Source organism: Magnolia sinica, chromosome 12 (assembly GCF_029962835.1).
Source record: "Magnolia sinica isolate HGM2019 chromosome 12, MsV1, whole genome shotgun sequence".
NCBI classification, from domain to species: domain Eukaryota; kingdom Viridiplantae; phylum Streptophyta; class Magnoliopsida; order Magnoliales; family Magnoliaceae; genus Magnolia; species Magnolia sinica.
In genome coordinates this window covers 31,214,436-31,239,054 of record NC_080584.1, presented here as the reverse complement: position 1 = coordinate 31,239,054, position 24,619 = coordinate 31,214,436, and the positions used below count along the sequence as shown (strand labels likewise).

Genomic DNA, 24,619 nt, shown 5'->3' with positions numbered 1-24,619 from the left:
CATCTACTGATTATGCTTTTCTTCTCATTAGTTTTGTATTGGCTAGCTTTCTTGCTCCAATATAACTAACTTTTATCTTGTGCATTATTGATAAGTAAATCCTACCAATTGTCCACCATGCTCATTGGGTGGTGATGGATAAACAATCCACCTGGTGTACTAGTGGATAGTTTAAGCAGAAAACGATAGCAACGATTCTCCAGCAAGCAGATGGGTGTTGTTGTTTCAAGCTGTACTGCTGAAATGTACGCAATAATCTGGCAAACATAATAGCCCAATTGGTTTGCAGCAAATTTATTGTTTAAACCGAAAAAATCATTAAAAAAACAAAAATCCATAGCTAGGTAGACTATCAACATGGCCTTCCAATTGAAGACAGTTTTTACCAAGTTGCCCCATCTGTGGCATGCTCCATGCGTGATTCCCATCATCACACTTCGGCTGTGTATAGTTTTAAATGGGGTCATGACAAATTTGGTGGGATGAGGTATCTTCATTCCTCCTTTTATTGCTTTTTAATGCTTATATTTTGTGCTTCAATGCTGATGTGTTCTTTCTTTTCCAAGTATTTCATCAAATATTGCGTGTTGATTTCTGACAGCTTGTTTTTGGTAGCAGACTGTTGAGGACAGTGGATTTGAGCGTTCTGTTTGCTCTACTGATGAGGTCAATTTTCGTTTTCACTTTTTAGGTTATTTTCTCTTTACCGGTGTTTGCTTTTCTGTTTCAAAGCAAAGATGTTAAGGAAATGGGCATTTAAATTGTTTTGGTGCATTTAAGAAGTTCCTTCACACTAGGAAGTTGCTATATTTTAGTTATTTGTGGTAACAATTTAGTTTTTGGCAATATCATGTTTCTGAATTAGAAGGGTTACAAATAATATGAAAATCATCGTGGCCAACAGACTTGATTATTTTATTCCAACATGGCTCTAAAGAAAGAGTTCAAGTAGAAACATCGTGGTGGAGCAAATGTGTTTATTTATTTATGTTTCATAACGACTCCCCCTTAGCCGGAAGCACATTTGTCTTCATTCATCTTTTCCCATGAAATATTGTACTGTGCTACTTGTTGATATCTTTGTAACATGGTAACCAGTTTTCAAATTAAAAAATGCCAATTTTATTATGGACAAAGTTTCTGTTTTGTTACTTCTTGTTATGGTTTATCTAAGCAGGTCAATGGATTGTGCATTGGTTACTTTTATTTGATGTTAGATTTATAGTGCAACTGGAATGCTGGATTGCTTCAAATCTGAAGTTTTGAGATTTATGACCTGGCGTCTCATTCTTGCCATGATGTTGTTAGTTACTTAGTTTTAACATGTACCAGGCTATTGGGGAATTGCGGAAAGCAAATGAGGAGATTTTGAAACTGAAGGATGAAGCACAAGCTTACAAGGATCATATGTTACAGGTGCTTAGCAATTGAAGTGAATTATACTTTTTAGTGCTCCAAGGAATAGGATTTGGAATAGTGATAGAATCTTAGTGTGCACTGGCAGTACAAAGAAATAGCACAAGTGAATGTGGTGTCATTGAAACAGATGGAATCTGCTCATGAAAGATTCAAAGCTGAGGTATTTTCTGAACCCCTTTTGTATGAAAGAATACATTGCAATCCATCTTTACAATAGGCTTTTGTTTTCCTTTTCATGTTTTCTTTTTTGCCGACCCCACAGCTGGGACAAGGACATGATGATGATGATGATGATTTACAATTCAGGTTTTTTCTTTCCTGGAACTGTTTATAAGCATGTGTTTTTGAATTGGGTCTTCAAAACCCATTTTGTGCAGGCGGACAAATTGAAGAAGTCACTAGAAGCTGAAATCCTTTCACTCAGATCAATGGTTTCAGAACTTGAAAGTGACGTTCTATCGAAGACCACTGAAGCTGCCTCTTCTGTTGCAGAGAAAGAAGAGGCTCTATCTTCTGCATTTGCAGAAATAAAGCGTCTCAATGAAGACAATTCTGGACAAATGTGAGAGAACTTGCTTGATATATCATTTCTAGTTTACAAATTATTTTCTTTTCTGCACGTGACAGTGAGCATAAGGAGTTTCCAACTGCTTTTCTTGTCGTAGTGCCCAGATGGTGGCTTTGGAAGTTCAGATGTCTTCTTTAAAGGAAGATCTGGAGAAGGAGCGGCAGCGGTGGCGCACAACACAGAACAATTATCAAAGACAGGTTTACCTTCAACATTTATCTCCGAAATATTGAAATTATAAGAGTGTGAGGTATATTCCTTAGATGATGTATGTCGTTGGCCTTTGATATTTTGTAGAATGAATTCTAAAAGGTTTGATGTTCCAAATTCTGTATGAGAGAACACTACTAGCTAAATATAAGTAATGTTATGTTTGCTTTTCCATGATTTGTGTATATCTTTCTAGTATAATTTGACAGAAACCATGCTGTTATATTAATGAATAAGGATATGACATTTCAAATAGAACATGCTTATGGATTATAGAATTTCATTAGCAATGAAGGTATTAAGAAATGGTTATATAACGGCTGTTTCTTAACGGTAAGGGTGGGAGCTGTTTCGTGTTACGGGGTTGTAATGGCTGTAATGGAACATGGTTTTTTATTTTTATATATATATATATTTAAATTTTTACATTTAAAAAATATTTTTATTTATTTATTTATTTTTAAATTATAGAAAAAAAATCTAGCCTAAAACCTTTAAGCTAAGGGCACCCCCCCCCCCCCCCCCCCAAAAAAAAACATTCAATTGATCCCTATTAAACACCTCCTATCTTTGTCCACAACGGTTCTTAAGACAACGTTTGTACCTTTCCCTCCAAATAACCAAATGGTGGCTAATACATAAAGTTTCCATTATTTTATATATATATATATATATATATATATATATATTTGAGAGGTAATTGAATTTTATTAGAATTGTGCAAAACGCAAAAGAATACAGCCCGACTCTACAACTCTAAAAAAGAGGAGAGATTGACAGAACTACATGCCTTTACATTAGTAGCAATAGCATAGCCCAAAATATTGAATTTAATTTTCCTAATGAGCTCCTCAAGTGAAGACCTCCTGTTTTGAAAACAACGCCCATTACGATCCCCCCAAATGGACAAAAACAAAAAAAGAAGCCAAAACAATCAATCTCAACATTACTTTCCTCCCTTCTCCCACCCCTCCATGCCAAGCCCACAGAAGATCCAAAATAGACTTTGGCATCACCCAAGCTATATGAAAAGTATCTAGGAAACGGTCTTACACCTTTCGAGCAAAACACAATGAATGAGGATGTGATCAATCGATTTTGCATCTTCCATACACATTAGACCTATATTGATAGTCAACAGTCTCTTCCCACTAGCCAAACGAATGCCGCCACCCTTGGAGGAGCACCATAAAATCATAAATGATATGGAAATGAATGAATATGAGGAAAGCCACTTATCATCTTGTAGAAAGAGCAAATAGAAGAACGGCTCGAGCTATGAACATGCTAAAGCATTGAATCTTCTTCTTTTACAAATGGAGTGATGTTCTTCAGCTGGTTTACTAATTCAGATAATTCCACAATTTCCTCATCGGTCATATCTCTAGGACAAGGAGGAGACCGAACAATTGAGCCACTATTTTACCACACCTCTCCTATGCCAAGCGAAAAGGAGATTCTCAGTTGAGCCCGACATCACTCACGTCACACCGAACAAATCAAAGAAGCTATCCAAAATCGCTTGGCGAAAGAGCAATGGATGAGTAGATGATCCACGAAGTCCTTGTTTTTCATGCACATCACACATACATTCGGGAGCACCATCATCCTCCTATAGAGATTAACACTGAGCACCTTATTCCTTCCCTCGAATCAAGCTAGAGTTGCAACTTTCGAAGGTGCACTATAATGCCACATGAAAGTTGTATGGCAAACCTAAACTTCTGATGAAGACTCAGTGGTGAAAATATATGATAGGTCATCCAAAGCTTGATTTGAGACTTTTTCCCTTTCCTAGTGTTTTGAGAATTTCATAAATCTTTGATTTAGATTCAGATTCTTTTGAATATCAAAGGAAAGTACAAGATGAAGAATTATGTGGCGGCAACCCTCTCGTGCAGTTTGGCTAAGGAAGATGACAAGAACACAATTCTTTTGCCAGGTGTTGAAAAAACAAAATATCAAAGCATTGAGGTGAATGTGAATAGGGTTGAAAACAAATTGGAATTCTTTATAGCCATTGCATACTTCTAGTCCAATTTTCTAACATTCAATTTGAGAAGTAGGCCAAAACTTGATATTCTGGAGTTTGGTCTGATTGGTGGTGAGGCAAAATTTGTGGAATGACCCATAGAGGAGGACGAGGTGAAAAAAGTGTTGTTGTTCTGTGTGGGGATAGGGCTCCTGGCTCGGACGGCTTTAGAGTGCCTTTGTTTGAAGTCTTTCGGGAGGTGGTCAAGGGAGACCTACTAGAAATTACCTCTATGATAGGAGGAGGATATCAAAACAAGCAGGGATTTCCTTCACGTTGTTGATTCTAAAAAAGAAGGCACATGAAATGTGAGACCCGTATTTCACTGGAACCTTCCGTATGCTTGTTTCGGACATTGGGATAAATTGGATTGTTGATCACCTATTGCACCCCGTGGTTTGTGTTAGTTTGACTCGAGACCTCTACTTCCTTTTCCAGTATTGTATATAACCTTTTGTATAGTGGCGATGTATGTTTCTTGTGGAGTTCTTTGGGTTGTGCTTGGTTTCATAGTTTTTCCTAAATCATTTTTGTGGAAGACCGCTTTTGGGGCTTGGTGTATCGACATTGAGTACCGGATTCAGGGTTCTACGGAGGCTGTTAACTCTGAATTTGGGTTACGACGAATGCGCGTTGAGAACCAGATTTTGGGCGTGACAAAAGTTTATATCAGAGCATAACGTGGTAATACCTGCAGACGACTCCACATTTTTGCCGTTGTCCCTTAAAATCTTTCACCGTAGATGGTTGCAAACTTAGAATCACTAGAATCCCTAGTTTGAAAGAACCTAGAGAATTACCTTTTGACTTTCCGGTTTGTAGACTTAGTCTAAATCAACATTCCCATTTGAGAACTTAGAAACTTTTGAACATAACACCTTGGCTAGTGTGCTTTGTGTAGGGTTTGGTTGTTGAGAAATTCTGAGGAAGAAATTTTCTTTTAGGAGGGGAGAGTTGTGAGACCCGTGTTCAATTGGAACCTTCCGTACACCTGTTTCCGACATCGGGATCGACCGGATCACCGATTGCTCCTTGTGATTTGTGTTAGTTTGACCCAAGACCTCTACTTCCATTTCCATAATTGTATATGACCTTTTGTACAGAGGAGATCTATGTTACTTGTGGAGTTCTTTGGGTTATGCTCGGTTTCATAGTTTTTCCTAAATCATCCTTGTGTAACATCGCCTTTGGGGTTTGCTGTATGGGGTGGGTGTTGAGTACCGGAATCGAGGTTCTACGGACATTGTCAGCTCTGGATTCGGGTTACGACAAATGGGCGTTGGGAACTAGATTTGGGGCGTGACATGAAATCTTTTAGGCTGATTAGTTTGATAGGTAGCCTGTATAAAATTTTGGCCAAGATCATAACGTGTGAACTTAGGAATGCTGTGGGAGTAACTTCCAAATCAAAAGGTGCCTTTCTATTTGGGAGTCAAATCATTTACAAGACTTTGATACCACATGAATGTATTGACTTGAAATATAGAGAAGGTTAGCTCGGAATCTTATGCAAACTTGACATGGAAAAGTCATAGAATCATGTAACTTGGGACTTCTATACTCATTGTGCAGAATGGGGTTTTGAGTGAACTGGAGATAGAACTCTTAAAGTTTGTGAATTATTATATAATGACCTGCATTCCATTTGTGAATTATTCGATTTTGGGGAATAGAAATCTTAAAGTTTTTTTTTTTTTTTTTATAAAATTCCTTTTTTTAATTTTCTTATTTCAGGGGTTTAGGGTCAATCTGCCAAGGAAATCCTTTCTTCCCTTTCCTATTTGTGGTTGTTGTTGAAGCATTAAGTAGAATAAAGGTTGGTTTGGTAAAAGTGCCACTGTCTTGTTTGGCGGTTGTTACCGAAGCATTAAGTATAATGATTAGGTAGGTAAAGGGGGTTGGTGTGGTAATTAGTTTTAGGGTTGGAAGAAATTAATTTTCAGGTTTCTCCCTCTAGAATGCCAATGATTCACTTCTATTTTATGAGGCCAAGGGTCAGGTTGCCAATGTATAAATGGCAATAAGATGGTTTGAATTATATCGAGATAGAAGGTTGATTTGTAGAAAAGCAAAATGTTGAGAATCTGTTTAAATGAGGGGTTGGAGGAAATGTCTAATACTATCGACAGTAAGGCTAGAGCCTAGAAGGCTACGATCAAAATATTTCAGTTTACCTCTGTTTATTGGCAAACTTGCCAACAGGTTATAGGACTCAATGATAGTGTTCGAGTGAAAATTGTGGGCATGGAATAGCAAGTTGTTTTATAGCTAGCCAACACGTTTTAAATGTCTTAAAAGTTTAATCGGTTGATTTTAAATGTTGATTCTTTGTTTGAACCATTTGATGTTTTTAATCGCGACTGATGGGACATTCAGTGGTTAAGATCTGATGATCCATCTTGTAGACTAGCATGGGATTTTTGGTTAAGAATGGTAGCTATGGAGGGTTGAGGGGTTTAATTAATTGGGTGCTTGGATAGATAAAGATTATAAACCTTTGATGTAGTAGGGCACAATGTTTACCATATCGGTATCGCGTTACATATGACACCCTTGGGATACGGATATGTATTGGTTATTGCACGTGATATATCGTTTGTATCGAGTAATTTATCTCACCTTTTGGGAAACATGGGGAAACATTAGGAAATTGGTTGAATTTTTCAATGAAACTTCATGGATTGTTAACAAAGACATTAATACACGCTTTGTGGCATAAAACTTAAGTTACCCTCTTGTATCTATGAATTGATGCAACTATATTCAAAGTGAATTCATAAAATTTATAAGTGTAAGAAGACATTTGTGGAAACACAACCAATACATTCAAAAGAGAAAGATATATAAATTTAGAAATATACATGTGAATGATGTGTCTGGTTGTGGCTCAGACCCACAGAGTTGCGTGGTGGCTCAAAATCATCACCTCCATCTCAACAGGGCCGTGAATAGTATTGGTGCTCCACAAATCGATAGAACTATGCCCAGGGGTATAGAGTTAATTTTCTTATTTCAGGGGTCTAGAGTTACTCTTCCAAGGGAATCCTTTCTTCCCTTTCCTGTTTGTGGTTGTTGCCGAAGCATTAAGTAGAATGATTAGAAAGGTGAGGAGGTTGGTTTGGTAAAAGTGCCTTTGTCTTGTTTGGCGGTTGTTACCGAAGCATTAAGTATAACGATTAGGTAGGCAAGGGGGGTTGGTGTGGTAGGTAGTTTTAGGGTTGGAAGAAATTAATTTTCAGGTATCTCCCTCTAGAATGCCAATGATGCACTTCTATTTTATGAGGCCAAGTGTTAGGTTGCCAATGTATAAATGGCACTAAGATGGTTTGAATTATATCGAGATAGAAGGTTAATTTGTAGAAAAGCAAAATGTTGAGAATTTGTTTAAATGAGGGGTTGGAGGAAATGGCTAATACTATCGGCAGTAAGGCTAGAGCCTAGAAGGCTTCCATGAAAATATTTCAGTTTTCCTCTATTTATTGGCAAACTTGCCAACAAGTTATAGGACTCGGTGATAGTGTTTGAGTGGAAATTGTGGGCATGGAAAAGCAAGTTGTTTTATAGCTAGCCAACACATTTTAAATGTCTTAAAAGTTTAATCGGCCGATATTAAATGTCGATTATTTGTTTGAGCCATTTGATGTTTTTAATCGCGCCTGATGGGACATTCAGTGGTTGAGATCCGATGATCCATCTTGTAGACTAGCATGGGATTTTTGGTTAAGAATGGTAGCTATGGAGGGTAGAGGGATTTAATCAATTGGGTGCTTGGATAAGTAAATATTATAAACTTTTGACGTAGTGGTTATTACACGGGATATGTCGTTTGTATCAATTAATTTATCCCACCTTTTGGGTAACATGGGGAAACACTAGGAAATTGGTCGAATTTTTCAATGAAACTCCATGGATTGTTAAAAAAGACATTATTACACACTTTGTGGCACAAAACTTAAGTTACCCTCTTGTATCTATGAATTTATGCAACTATATTCAAACTGAATTCATAAATTTTATAAGTGTAAGAAGACATTTATGGAAATAGAAATTTAGAAATATACATGTGAACTATGTGTCTAGTTGTGGCTTAGACCGACATAGAGTTGCGCGGTGGCTCAAAATAATCACCTCCATCTCGACGGGGCTGTGAATGGTATTGGTGCTCCACAAATCGACCATTCTATTTCCATGTTATAATAGAATGATACTAGTGAAGATACTCTGTGACATAACACTGGTACTCATCCTCTTCAAACTGAACTAGTATGCCCATCCATGGATACTCCGTAATCGTAACAATTTGTGGCTGATATGAATAGGGGATGGGCACGTATGTAGCTCCTAAGTATCTATACTACTGGCCATATCCTGGCTATGGATATCCCTTCCCGTATGCAAAAGTGAACTCCCCACTGTAATATAAAAATGATGTGTTGTAACTGTTGGAGTCGCTTGCTGTATATCCATTGGGTCCGTGTCCATATCCATATTGTGGCATATAACTCGAGCTCCCCCCTGCCATTGTCTTCATGATCTAGATTTAAAGCCACCTCACTTCTCACGAACGCTTGTGTCCCTCATGCATCATGCCAATAGATCTTTCTCAAAATCTAACAGTTTGACAAGAACCATGGTTAGTGTCCAGCCTAGCATTATCAAAATCCCCCTCCCCAGTGAAAGGGCTGAGGTCTTTGAGACTGAATCCTAGATTGAGCCTCGCTATCGTCACCACCATACCCATCACTATTGTCGCTATTATCTTAGGACTCACCGTTATCATCATTAGCAGACCCATCACCCGCATAACTCTTTGTCTCGCTCTCAGTGTCGAATAAAGTCTTGGCATCACGTGTCTCTCATGATAGTGACTATTGTGGGCTACCATATGGATTTCTCGCCAATGGGTAGAAAGCTTAAGAAGGAGATCTACCCTACTTTAGATGAGCGTTAACATCAATCCCCTGTGACGTTGCCTCTTACACTAAATGTGGCTTTGGTCAAGTCATCTGACCTAACTCAGAAAGTGGGTCTTCTATATCATCTTCCCAATTTGCATGCTAATTGATTGTCATCATGTCCAACAGGTCTTGTGGTTTTCTTCTTTCTTCCGTGCATAACACCCTCTCTCGTAGCTACATGTTGTACTTATGGTACACTAGCTTCTGAAGCCTTTTGTACCCTAATTTGTTGCGCTTATTCGTGTGAATTAAAGAGAAGGTGCTCCAATTTCTTTCATAGGGAGAGGAGGACATTGTTTGTGCAAGCCAATAACCAGCCAGCCGTTGCAAAGTCTCGCAATCACTTCCATACATGGCCCACCATTCTCTTGCAAAATAGATAAATTTTTCCTTAATTTCACATTTACTACTAAACTATGAGAATTATCTTTAAGTTGTAAGAGCCTCTCGCCCTTACTAAGAGGTAACTAATGCAACAACTCACATGCTATCATCTGGCCCCTCGCCCTCACTGCAGCCTCACACTCAAACATTCCAACAACATTTTGGACTCTAACAATTTGCTAATAGTATTTAGCATTAAGTGTGAATATGAAGGTTTAGATGATGTTAGAGAGAAGGTAACTATAGAACATATTTACCTTATTACCAAAACTACCTTTCCCTGAACAATTGGGGAATAACTTATCATGCACGTCATGCATAGCTCTCTTCAAGGTATTGTCTTCATAGAGTTTACAACTATAGTTGTATTTTGGATTCATGTAATTGCTTACCAGCCTGATGAAGTCGGTGCAAGAGGGTCCTTTCCCAACAGTCATCGATTATTGCATGCACCCATTTATATGGATGGTGTATTTCATTAACTAAATGGACGCATACAAGGATCGCATCGACGGATGTCTCATTATCGATCGTCCTCAGTATTACATATATGGGATCCAGAATATTCACCACACCGTGCATGTGCTCCCAGAATGCATTTCTTAATACAAGGTCCTCAATTCTCGAAGCTACTCTCTTCCCACTCTTATTCCAATACGCGTACTCCCCAGAGCTAAAAAGCTCTTGTAGCCTCAACTTGTGTTTTAAGAAGTTATTTAGGGTGATATAATTTATAGCGAATCATGTTGCCTCGGGACGCATTATGTCCACACCTTACCTCACTCGCATCTTGGATATTAACAAGGTGTGGTTGCAGATAAATGTTGTGATCAACCGTGCATCAGTAATTACAGTCTTCATTGAAGGTCTATCACCTATCGTCTCTAACATGAAGTCTGTCTAATGGGTTGTGTAGGGGTCCAATAGATATGGTCCTTCTTCGTTATCTCCTTGTTTGCCTTGACAAATGTACTCCAATTGTCTTAACAAACTGTATGATGTTCTTCCTCCCAACATCTTTCATGACATCATGCATCCGCCTTACAATAGACCATAAAATTTATTATCGATATCCTTGTCGGTCCAATCCACTTGTCATTCATCACTGTGCAACCGTACATCTCCCAAGACTAGCGATACCCATCCACATGATGCCGCATCTTTGTGTACTCGTCATCTAAATCTCTCCATTATCTCATGTGGCATGGGTGGCACCACACCCTCATCGCCACATTGCACTTAATAGATCATATTCTTGAAGTGCAAGCTCGCTGCTGCATTCACAGAGATTTTCTCATTAAAAAAAAAAAAAAACTTTGCAATGAACTTCCCTACCTTCTTCCTTACATCCCATTTACTAAACATTTCCTTTAGTTTCATATGTTTCCCCGCTTTATTGTACATCGTTGGATCTGAAGGTACATTCGGTAACCGCTTGCTATTGTTGCGGCCCATATCCATCCCCCCCGTTTGCTCCACTACCCCCTGCTCCACTTCCTCCACCACACTCATGCGTAGAGCCCTTAAATGTGAGCATACTCGCCTCCCACCCCTTTGCTGATCACTCCCACTGATCTCGTAAAGACTCCTCAACAATGCATCTATGATAAGGATCCTCCTCCTCATCCAAATTCACTACATCCTCAACTCTGCATGGTGCTTGCCCTCACTTCTCCCTAATCTCCCTCTCTTGTCCAACATGGTCGTGTCTAATCTTCGCATTTTTTTTTTTTTTAACAAAGTCTTCATTTGTGCTTTCACATCCATTGGGCATTTAGGGCAATATATAACATTTTGCTACCCTCCCACTATATGTTTCTTCAAGTTGGTTACCCCTCCACTCTTCAAAACATTGCCACACAAATTGCTTTGGGACCTGAATCGATTATGATGAAGAGGGGTCCCGTACTTCCATCCAATGTCCGGCTATCTCCCTTTTACTCACATGTTTTACCTGCAAAAGAACATCATGTTAATAAATGCAGTGTACTACATCAAACACTCTTAAATGCTATAAAAATGCAAATGCAGTCAATTGACCATTGATATAAAAGAAATTTCAGATTTTTATATATATATATATATATATATATAAGGAAAATCTCTAAAACTATATGAATCAGTAGATCAGGCCTTATACATGTTTGATTTCTTGTTTGGATAATAAGAATGCAACCAATTTGGGAGAAATTACAAAAAAATTGATTTTTTTCAATTTTCTCTAAATTGGACCACCTAACCAAAATCCCAAAATTAGAGTGTATGTGATGATGATTTCATCAAACACTCATACATGCTCTGAAGTGGGCCCAATTGACCACCAATAGAAGTGGAATTTTGAAAAAAAAATTATTTTTTAATTAAAAGATTTTTTTCTTTTGAAAAATCTCTAAAACTAGATGAATTAGTAGATTAGGCCTCATATATGTTTGATTTTATGTTTGAATAGTAAGATTGCAATTAATGTGGGAGAAATTACAGAATTTTCGATCTTTCCCCAATTTACCTCAAATCGAACCACCAACCTTCAAATCTCGAAATCGAAGGTTTAAATCCTTGATTTTTCCTGCAAAACATGATGAGTCAAACATTTCTAACCTGTTGGCACTGATTTGGTATAATTTAAATCAATAAATAAAAATGACCAAAATGCAAAAATATTAATTGAATCATAATTGAGCCCAAATCCACTTTAATCTTGATTCCTACTTGAAAACTTTTTACCTCTTGCAAAGGATTCAAGGGGATGGACCAAAATCATCCACTCTAGTGGTGTTCAGAAAAAGAGAAGAAAGAAGGAAAAATATGAAAAGTGGAGGGGTTTTTTTTTTTTTTTTCGCGGTTTTTCTCTACACATCCGTGGTTTCCCTAATTGTATTGATGGTGTTTGTTGATATCGACAGATATCGTCAATACCTAAGAAAGATACAAAGGAGAGTGTAACGATATTGCGCGATAGATCACGACATCTACAATGTCTCGCGATATTCAGCGATGCATAGTGTGATACCTGGGATATTTTGTACTCTAGTGGGTTTTCGTATCGCTGTGTGTGTGTGGTATCCACCTTGTGAACGAGGGAGGGAGCTCTTTTTTTGTCGTTTCCCTTCCATTACACGTGTGTGGGATCCACCTTGTGAGCTTCTCTCGTACGTGTACATGCGAGCCCAATTGTAGGGTGTGTGCCATTATCTCTTCTCCTCACTCTTTTAGGATAGATCGGGGAGAGACTTACATTGGACGATCAGCGTCAGACTTCTACATCAATCACAGGACACAAATCTAAGGTAAAATTCTAGCCATTGGTTTGTGTGTTTTTGGAATTCAGTTACATCTAGATGGGGATCCTCATTACAATTATAAAGTCAGAGTTTTCTGCTTCCGGGGTCTTTCAAAAATCACCAACTCGTCCATCTTTAGAAATTATACACCTCTTATATATATATATATATTCATTTTTTTATTTACACAATTCATTATATTCCTTGAACAACGTTGTTTGTTATTTTAAGGGTAACAAATTACACAGAAGCTCCATTGATACTGACGAGACATCCTGATTGATGCTGTATGGCTGGACCTATCCAAAAGAAACTGAAACAACTTACAGTATGTTTGTGGGTTCTGCTGTGTGGAGTAAAGAAAGAGGCATCTGCAGTGTATCTCCTGAATTCTGTGGCTTCTTCTATCGTTATTCTTAATATTTATAACCGATGCAACTTGTGTTAAGAGACTTGACACGCTTATGAGGATTCAGCCAATTGCTAAGTATATCATTTTGCTCCATACTGAAGTATAACATTGGTAAAAGTCTGCGCTCTATGTACAACTAGAATTGAAAGTCACCTAGTTGATGATGGTCTCAGCTGATGCACAATAGTTGAATATAAAGATGATGTTTCTTTTGAAAAATGGCGCAAAATGTATTTTTTAATAATCCTTTTTCTTTTTTGGTATTGTACAGGTTATCCTCCAATCTGAGACAATTCAGGAGTTGACGAGAACTTCTCAGGCATTAGCTCTACTGCAAGATGAAGCGTCGGAGTTACGTAAATTAGCGGATGCTCGAAAAAGTGAAAACGTAAACTGCCATTGCTCTGTTGGATACTTTTTGCTATTATATTCCTGATAGGCTGTGATAACAGGGGAGGATATCTATGGTCGCCATCAGTTGCACAAATTTTGTGACTAAAATATATTTTGAGGTTTTGTCTCGGGATATTATTGGGAAAATCTCTCAAAAAGTTTTTAAAAAAAATAAAAATAACAAAATTTGCTCCAAAATTAATAAATGTATTAGAAAAATAAATGTTTATTGTACAAAATTTTCAAGGTTTTTAGTATTTTTCACAATGATATGGCGATAAAAATTTGATATTTGAAAATCTGCCAACAATTTGAAAGTCTCGTGATAATATTGGGATAACATCATTTAGTGTATTTTTCGTGGGATTATCTCAAGATTTTCAAACTCTCAGCAATATTTATCACACTGGCTGGATTCCTGATAACTTGATGAAAATAGAAACCAGATTCACCTGATTCGATTATCTTGGCATGTATTGATAGTGTGGAATCATGAGAATTAACCCCAAAGATTTCACTCGTTCAGGATATACATGATTCCCTTGGAATTTAGCCGTGAGATATGATTCCAAAATATCTGAATTTCAACATGATTTCCAAACACAACCCATAAAAATGCATCACTGGACTTGAATACGTGCATCACTGGACTTATCCTCATTTGGGGATCTTCCTGTGGGAGATGTTTCTATCCTACAGACAGATCCATTAGCAACAACTATTTTAATGGGAAAAGGTCGCAGATTTGTCCTGGAAGCAATAAATCCTACAAATGACAGCAATGTGGGTGGTGCAGGGGGCCTTCTTGAAGCTGGTGACATGATGTCTGCAATTTCTGCTCCAGCCAATACTTCTCCTGGATTGGAGCAATTGTGATTGCCATAAGGGAGGCAGTCCGCATTATTCACTATTGGTTCAGTCATCAGTGTGGAGGTGCCCAACAGATCTGTTTGTTGCTGGGTCGAAGGGGTTAAGGATCATCCCTGGAATCTAGATTGTATTTTTGAGTATTGGGAATTCTTTTCCTCTTCCTTTGGTTTTTAATGGAACTCGTTAATCTTTCAAAAGTAAGAAATAAAAAAACAAAGCATCCAAATTCCAAAGCATCCTTCTTAGCATAGTGAGAGTGTAAATGACCGTGAGGTAATCATGAATTTTTCCATGGAATTGCATAGTAATCATCCAAGCCAAACATGGCCATAGAGAAGGGATTAAACAGTGTGTTTTAATTGAGCTTACATGTGGTATTTAAGTTAAAATTAACATAATAGATGGTTGAGGTTATTGTAGTTTTAGGTTGATTTGGATTTGCATAAGTTTTAGAGAGAACTGACCACTTACAGCTGGTTGTGTCCTAACTTGTCATGCAGCCCCATCTTTCCTGCCAACATGCCACTTATGTAGGACATCTGTATCATGCAAACTGCAGGCCTCACCATGAGGATCACCTGCCTCAAAAATCAGGTAGACCTGCTGATTAGGTTGGCCACACCTGCAGATTGGCCTGATTTTCGTTCCAGATGATCTTCATGTTGCAATCTACCTTTTGCTTTGTATGGATGTTCTACACAAGTGGCATGTTGGCTGGAAGATGGGGAGCATGATGAGTAAGCATACAATCCCCATAGGTGATCAACCCTCTTGTGTAAATGCTTGCTTCTGAGAGATTGACTGCTGATTTAATGTTACAGAGCTTTGTAGCTATTTCTTAGGAAGTTATTGTGTATCTATTCTCAAGCAATGTTTTCAAAATCGAAGCGCATTGTAAGTTGCTTTAGGGAACAAAATGTATCATAAATCAAAATATAAATTGCAACTCGTGGAAAATTTAGAAAATAATATAGAAAAAAAATATTAGCTACCCATTTTTTGTCCACATTCATAATTCTGAATATTGTCTTATGTATACAAAAAAAAATCTATAACTAATAATATTTGACCCAATCGAACCATTTGCTTCAACCATGGTTTCAAATAAAAGAACAATCCATAAATGCAAAAATATCAGGGGTCTCTTCTCTTGGCTTAGTGGTAGACATCGTGTGTCTCATCTCTGAGGTCAAGGGTTCGAGAACCCATGCGTGTGAGGTAGGGCTGAAAGTCGGGCGGGTTGGGTCGGGTTGGTGCTCAACCCTAGCCCAACCCAAGGTTCCTATACCTCAACCCTAACCCAACCCAACCCAACCTCGGGTTGGGAATTCTCAACCCAAGCAGGTTCGGTTGGGTTGGCCGGGTTGGTCGGGTAGATATATGTTAATATTTTCATTATTACATTAGTTTATTATATTTTCAATGCATGTCTTATTTTTTGTACCTATAATTTTATTAATTATATATGTAGTTATTTTTCGTAAAGAAGTTCCTTTTTTCTAAACAAATAAGCTAAAATATAGGACTACTACTCCTTTAAAAGTCATATTGTGTATCAAGCAATCTATTTGGGAGAGAGAAATCCGGTGTATCTTGTTAGCTTGAGTCATCGGAAATGATGTGTACCAATGCAACCCGAAGGCATTGGAATTTTTTGTGCCTTCAACACTGACAATCCGCACTCAATTATAATTAATTTATATGGAACTTACATATTGATCGGGTTCGGGTTGGGTCGGGCAACCCGAGACCTCAACCCGAGCCCAATCCAAGTTTTATCGAGTTGGTGTTTGTATGGCCCAAGCCCGAGATCAAACCCAATACATCCTGCCCAAGCCCAACCCAATGTTGGGTCGGTCACGGGTCCGTCGGGTTGAACCCACCCAACTTTCAGCCCTAGTGTGAGGTGGTATTGTGTGTGTTTCTCACCTTTCAATTTTTTTTAATAAAATAAAAATAAATGCAAAAATATCTTGACATTATAATTTTCATCCTCCATTGTACAATCAATGTGAAACCGGCAATAAAAATCCGCCTTAATGTTTTTGGAATAGGAAACTTGTGAAATTCAAGCATCTTCACCTAAACCAAAATTTGCATGAAGAGAAATAGAACTCTCCTACGTAATGTAGACTCAAAGTATCCATGACAAAATAGAAATTAAAATGACTACCAATAATGCTTCAACATCCCCCACAAATTTGTAAAAGATGAAAATGTATTTGTTCTCTTTAGTGAAGAAAGAAATATCTAACCATCTTTCGAAAAAAGAAAAAAGAAAAATCTAACCTTTTGATTAGGAAAAGAAGGTCTGTTTGGATTGCGAATTACATCAGTATCTGTATTGTAAAAGCACCATCATTATGATTTTACAATGTTTTTTAAAACATGTAATCTAGCAGTCAAGTGTAGATGTAATAGGAGTCGGGTTAAGGAATTTGTAATCATTACAGTTTTACATTTATTGCATTGAAAATCTCCTATCCAAACATGCACATTAGTATATTTTTCTCTATGATTAGACGTTGAAAATCATCATTATGATTTTACCATGCCTATCCAAACATGGGAATTGTCAGACCTGTTTTCAAGAGATAGATATGGTAATTTGTAATCATTGGACTTTTACAATACATTACTGATGCAATTCGCAATCGAAATGGGCCCTTAGTCCAAATTGACCCTTAAAAGTAGTAAAAAAATTGAGTTCTTTTCTTAAGCCAAGGCTCACATCACAAACCATGACTAACCTTTTCCATTTGAATCATTTTAAAAAAAAATAAAAAATCAGATAAACAATAAAAATCTAAATTTAAACCGTACAGATCACCTCTTGATATCTGCAATTTTAATCATTTGGTCATGATTCAATTTGAATTGTACGGTCCGAACTATGAATTATATGATTTTGATATTGTTGTTATCAAGCAATTCTTGCTGATGCTGTCTTCACTAGGGCGTGTTGCAAGTGCAATGCATGTGAAGAGAAAGGAAGTTAGAGAGAAATAGGTGCAGGAAATATTATCTAGAGTTTGGGAAGGGTGAAAGTCAGTGTTTGCGAGTAAAATGTTAGCCGTCCATTGGCCTTTGCAGGTAAAATCTGAGCCACCCGATGGACAACAACGACATTTTCAAGTTCTAAAAATATTGGTGATTTTTCATCTAGGGAAACTAATTGCGAGGGCAAAAATGTCCAAGACCTACTAGTGTTATATATAGTAGAGATTCGAAATAATCAAATGGAGAATTTGGAATCTAATTCAGAATAAATAAATGGAGAATTTGGAATATAAGGAGATATTGATACTTAATGGAAACTCCACGCACAATCATCACTGATTACATGCAACAACTTGAGAGACCTCAATGACTTATCATCATAGAAACTAAAAGACATTACATTTAATATCAGGCTGCAGAGTGTGCTAGCAAGGTCAATAGATGCTTATTACTTGCTCTTATTGTTTAAATAGTTCCCCAATAGACAGTGCTAAAGGAAAAATTAATTGTAACAACTTAAGAAGACCTCAGTGACCTATCATCCTTGAAACTGAAAGCTGTTACATTTAATTTAAGACGAGTGTGCCAGAAGGTCAATTGATGTTTATTACTTGCTCTTATTGGTAAAATAGTCCCCCAATAGAGACTGGTAAAAGAAATGCTTTTCATAGTCATTATTGTACAAAATGATGCTTTGTGAGCTTCATTTCTTTCCAGTACATTAATGAACACAATAGGTCAGTTCAGACACGTGGTCTCTTGATGCATTCAGTTCAAACATATTTGGTCTCTGATGCACTCATTATTTATGGTCTTCATGAAAATACACCTATTCTGGTAGTTCAAATGTCCGATTTGCTTTTATGTAATTACTTTTGTGCTTTCTCCAGGATTTCTTAAAGGCGACATGGGAAGAAGAGAAATCAGACTTACAGGAACTGAAGGATGAAGCTGAGAGAAAGTACAATGAACTAAATGACCAGGTGATAACAACTGTACTTCTTGTGTGATTATGTTTATCATATTTGTATATTGAAGTATAAGACCAGCCATACTTTATGGGATCGAATTTTGGGTAGTTAAAGAACAACATGTTCAGACGATGAGTGTAGCTGAAATAAGATGTTGAGTTGGATGAGCGGAAAGACGAGGAAAGAATTATAAATGAATGCATTCATGGGAAATTAAGAGTAACACCAATTGGTAATAAGGTGAGGGGAAGTAGAATTGGATGGTTTGGTCATGTGCAACGGAGATCAAGAACCGCGCCGGTTGGGAGTGAGTTGGTAACAGACGAGGGAAAGTAGACTTAGGAGGGTTAGTAATGTGTAAAGGAGACCAAGAGCCACCCCAGTTGGGAGTGAGTTGGTACAAGTCGAAGGATCTTGAAGGGCCATGGGAAAGCCTAAAAGGATGTGGATCAAGGTGTACCGTATCTATAATGTGATGGTAACAGTTCAGGCCGTTATGTGTACGGGGTTGTAATGGCACGTTCCAAAGAACATAGACCATAAAGGTTGTAACGGTAGGTGTAATGGCCTGGACCAACGTAATGCACAATTAATTCGAAAAAAAAAAACCTATTTCTTCCAGAGGAGAGAAAAAACTGGTGTACCTAAGATGGGACTTTTCTTCTTATTTTTCTTCTCTTCTTCTTCTATTTCTTCTTCTTCTTCAAGAAAAAGAATTAAAAAAAAAAAAAAAGAATAAAAAAAAGCGTTCCTAGGACTGGGATGGGACTCTCTCTCTCTCTCTCTCTCTCTCTCTCTCTCTCTCGTTACTTCAAAAGAAAAATCATGGGTGAAATGTGCTCATTATAGCCAAGCCTTTAAAAGAGATGACACTCATACATCTGCACTAAAAAATTGTACACATGGCCGAGTATGACGTTTGATACACCTACACTCAAAAATTGTAAAAGTGGCACATATTAAATAAAATTAAACCAATTAACCAATGTTACCAAGTCATAGTCCCGTAATCAGATTGTTGGAATGATCGTAACCATTTATTTGCGGACACTTCATTGTTGAGATAGGACCATTGGATAGATTTGCGGACGCTTCATTGTTGAGATAGGACCATTGGATAGATTTGCGGACGCTTCATTGTTGAGATAGGACCATTGGATATTTTTCATTCTTCACTGTCCAATAAATGTTCATCGATGTAATAATTGGATGACGAAATAATCATAATTTCGGACTGATTGCATTAGTGGGATCAGTGCCATAGATTGCATGAATTTTGGCAATTTGGGGGATACGAGTGGTTCCCCAAACTGGTGACACTATTCATCTGCATTTAATTTCAAGTTTTTCTTAAAATTACTTGTGGGGAATGATGTCAAATGCTCAAGGATGTGCATTATTGGCATGAGTGCCATAGCTAGCATGAATTTTGGACCAGTTTGGGGTCAATCTAAGCCTATCAAGGTAATAAAATCATCAGACCACTACACTATCATAAGCACGTTCGAAACCACAAAAGAATATATATATATATATATATATATATATATATATATATATATATATATATATATATATATATATATATATATATAATATTGGAATCTTTTCAATCTTTTGGATTTTTCCGACATTTTTCTATATTAAAAAAAAAGTATCACAGTTGCATAACAATAACAGTCCGGGCGGTTACACCTACCATTACCATTACGGTACACCTTGACATGGGTGGAGGTAGTAAGAAACGACTTAATGGCCTATGGTCTTAATGAAGGTCTGGCCTTGATGGAGTGGAATGGCAGTATGGGATTCATGTACCTGATGCTAGTTAATTGAGATAAGGCTTGGATGATGATGATGATGATGATATTTGCATATTAAGGTGTTTCTTTTCATTTTCTTATTGGTAAATACATGGGGTTACATCAAAATCTAATCCATTTATAATGAAGAGATGGAAATATAAATGTCTTTGTTTTTTATTTTTATTTTCAATTTTCCCTTTTTTGTGAGAGTTGTTTCTTCTTCTTCTTTTTTTTTTTTTTTTTTTCGTTGTCTTTTTCTTATGTATCCTTTCGTAAAAACTGTGGTGTGGTGACATGGTTGGCTTTTGTGCCCTATGTACCACTTTTTTTTACTCTATTTGATACAAAGTGAAGAAACCTTTGTTTGTGTTGACCTTTTACTGATGTCAATTTGAGCACTCGGTGTCTGGACCTAGACATTAACATAATTTTCAGTTTACTATAATGGTGGAACCACCCTTTGGTTCTTGATTCCATTGCTAAGATTCCTTTATGGACTATGGATGCCTCTGCCTCCAAGACACTTTCTCACGTATGGGCTTGAGTTAGAAATTGGTCACTCACAACAGTAAAATGCTAATGCTTCTATTGGCCTTGAATGGAACTGGAAGTGACTTGGCCAAGCCATGAGTTTATTCAATTGAGTCTCTCAAATTTTTGGTTCTCACAAGAAAGTTCAGGTGGAGTCTTTCTAGACAATTTATTTTTCATGTTTTTTACTGAATATGAATACTTTGCTGTCAGGAGTCTTTTGTTCCTGTATGTTGTCTTGTCCAGTGTTGTCATGTGCGACCGCATATGCGCATATGCGATCACATATGAGCATATCCATATGCAAATCGCATATGCGATTACATGTGGCATATGCGATTGCGTATGCGATGTATGTGATCGCATATTGGCCATAGCACATTGAATTTATTTTTATTTTTTTGTAAAAAAAAAAACAACAACATTTTGCCTATAAAAAGGCTTCCAAATCTCCTCCATTTGCAATATTCTCACTACAAAACTCTTTTACTCTATTGTTCTCTTACATTTCTTAATTACAAGTGATCTTAATCTCTCTCTCTCTCTCTCTCTCTCTCTCTTGTATTTCCTATCTTCTAAGTGATCTTAATCTCTCTCTCCTACATTCCCTCTCTTGGAAGTTGGAAGATCAAGATTCAAGCACTTTCAAGTTTCCAGGAAGATAGCTTGTTGATTTTCTACAATAATAAATAAATAGCTTGTTGATTTTGTTGTTACTTCTTGTTAACTATATTGTTAAATGTGGATGACTTGATGTTTAATTCATTGTTTAATTGATTTTATCTCTCTCAAATATATTTTAAATATGTAAAATTAATTATCTATTAACTTAGAAAAGTTCTCCTTAGTTTCTTATATCTGTTTTACATTTTTTTTTTTTTTTTGAATTTTTCCCTATCCCTATGATATATATATATATATATATATATATATATATATATATATATATATTAATTTTTCAATTTTTATTTTTTTTATAAAAAATATGCGATCGCATATGCGCATAGGCATATGTGATCGCACATGATCGCATATGCGATTTGACAACATTGATCTTGTCTGTTTGACATTCTAGCTTCAAATCATGATGTGCAATTTCAAGGTTCATATTTGTTTTGTGTCATTTCTTGGGCATTTCTAGCTCCAAATCACGATAGACTGTTTTATTCCACGTATAACTTCCATTCTTCTAGAACACGTGTGTGTCATTTTCAATAGTTGTCCAGTGAAACTCCCGCCTGACACTTTCTTCTATTTGAAGGCAGACATTTAAACCGAAAGGCAGGGTGATGCTCCACCTAAGAGTCAAAGAACCAAGTGAAATAATTTTTATTGCGGTAGTATTTCACCTAGCCAATCGTTCATTGGTCTCAATCATGGCAAATGAATTGTTTAGAAACATCAAGTCTTGTCCAAGTTGAGTTGATGAATTGTGTGCATAACAATGCCTACTTCTATTGTTACTCTTAAGGGCTATTTGGTTTTTAATTTTCAATGAAAATGTGTGGTAAATTGATCATTATTACTCCCTACGCATGTTTGATTTTTGTGCATATTTCTGCCTCAAAAATTGATCTAAAAAGGACTGACTTAAATTTGTGAGCCCCACCATGATGTCAGATATCCACTCTGTTCATCTTTTTTACCAGAACATTTTAGCGTATGAGCCCAAAAATGAGGCCGATCTAAAGCTCAAGTGGCCCACACCACAAGAAACAGTGGTCGTAAAACTTCTACCATTGAAATGTTTTTTCTTCCTAGGGCCTAGAAGACTGTTTATTTGTCATGTAACCTGTTCAGAAGGTCACACGGACATGGATAAGGGGAAAGCACAAATAACAATTTGTTCTAAAACTTCTAGGGCCCTCAAAAAGCTTTTAACGGCAGGCCTTCAATTCCCATTGTTCCCTGTGATGTGGTCCACTTGAGATTTAGATCCACCTCATTTTCAGGCTCATGCTCTAAAATCAGCTAGCATAATGGATGGATGGCATGGATAAGCCATATACATCACAGTGGGCCCCACATGAAATTCACTTTCCACCTTGATTTTAGTGTTCAAAAATGTGAACTTCAACTTTGCCTTGAGAATGGGGTTGGAATTATGGTGGGAAATAATTAATACTTATTTCCCGGTAGTTACAATAGTGAATTAGAAATTCCAGGTATCGGCGATATATCGCTAAGTTTCACTAATGTATCGATATCGCCAATATTTCAACTGTGTGAATTCTAAGTATCTCTTGTATCACCAATGTATCAATATTGCCAATGTATCACCAATATTTTTACTCTGTAAATTCTAGGCGTCGCTTTTATCACTAGTGTATCGGTGATATTTCAATAATATCAGCAACATATTACCAATGTATCGATATCACCAAAGAAAATATTTATTAAAAAAATCATTTCAAAAATTCGTATGGGTGAATGGTTGTATGATGAAATGCATATTTGTATGTGTGTATATGCATGCATGCATGGATGGATGGATGGATGGATGGATTGTGTGTGTGTGCATGCATGCATGGATGGATGGATCATGCCTGTGTGTTTGTCTATATTTTCCTCATATTGTGTTGCCCATCCAAGCGACACAAATGGTGGGTCCCACCATGAAAGTCATTTGTCTCAAACTTTAGTCCTGTTTAGTCATCAAGAGGGAGACATCATCATAAGAAAATGATGGTCGATGATTTGATTTTCCAAAAAAGAGAGCTAACCCACTGACTCATCCGTTTAGGGGCGTGTTTGGTTCAATGTATGAGGTGGTAATAGATGGGATTGAATTAAAAATACCACGGACTACTTCCATGTTCTGTTTGTTTCCTTCATTGGCTATAAGCTTGGCATGCTTTGGAAAATGAGCCCTAATACTGTCGACTTAGGAGCGGTAACAAGAAACCCTCCAAATCCGTCTGGGATTCGATGTATACTACCTTCATCCATGCCCTGTTTTTTGCAAATGTAGCAAATGTGGGTGTCTTGACGCCCGCAAGATCTATGGGTCCCACCATGATGTATGGACTATATATATCCACACCATCCATTCATTTTTTAAGATCGTTTTTAAGGCATCGGCACAAAAATCAGGTAGATCCAAATCTCAAATGCACCACCATGAAAAGAAGTGGGATTGAATGCCTACAATTGAAAACGTCCTGGAGGCCATGAAAGTTTTGGATCAAGTTGATATTTGTGTTTTCCCTTCATCTAGGTCTGTCTAACTTTTTGAACAGGTTTAATGGAAAATAGACATCAGGGTGGGCTCTGGGAAGGTTTCAACGATGGGCGTCACTATACCCACTTATTTCTATGGCTTGGTCCATGTAAGCTCTGGATCTATCTCATTTTTGGGCCCATTCCATAAAATGATGTCGCAAAATGGATGGATGGTGTGGATATAACACATACATCATAATGGGCTCCGCATAGGCATAGCTGGGTGACGTCAACGCTCTACAGGGTGGTGGTGGTTTGTGGCAATTCCAAATGTGCTACGGACGGTGGATGAATCTCCATAGCTTCCACAATTCAATCCAAACACGATTGTTGGTAAAATCAGGGATCTACATTTTCACGGCTTCTCTTCCAAACATGAAGTGGGATGGCCTCCAAGCCATGGGATTACACGGCAAACCCTAACACTATATAATTATTACATTGTGCCAATTCCATCATATCTAATCCCATGCACCAAACACCCACTTAGAGGATCGACCTAATTTTCAAGACATGATGTTCATGGTGGCACAAGTAACGAATTGTACCTGTGTTCCATGCAT

At 37.3% G+C, this 24,619-nt stretch overlaps 1 protein-coding gene across 1 annotated transcript in view; it reads left to right on the top strand.

Moving 5' to 3' along the window:
- The window catches only part of LOC131221184 (nuclear-pore anchor-like), a 155,653-nt gene that overhangs the window by 98,099 nt on the left and 32,935 nt on the right, over nucleotides 1–24,619 (top strand). The window contains 7 exon segments of the mRNA XM_058216352.1: nucleotides 619–666; nucleotides 1,333–1,416; nucleotides 1,505–1,579; nucleotides 1,797–1,981; nucleotides 2,085–2,187; nucleotides 13,536–13,652; nucleotides 18,418–18,510. Of these exon segments, the coding sequence (XP_058072335.1) occupies nucleotides 619–666; nucleotides 1,333–1,416; nucleotides 1,505–1,579; nucleotides 1,797–1,981; nucleotides 2,085–2,187; nucleotides 13,536–13,652; nucleotides 18,418–18,510 (705 nt within the window).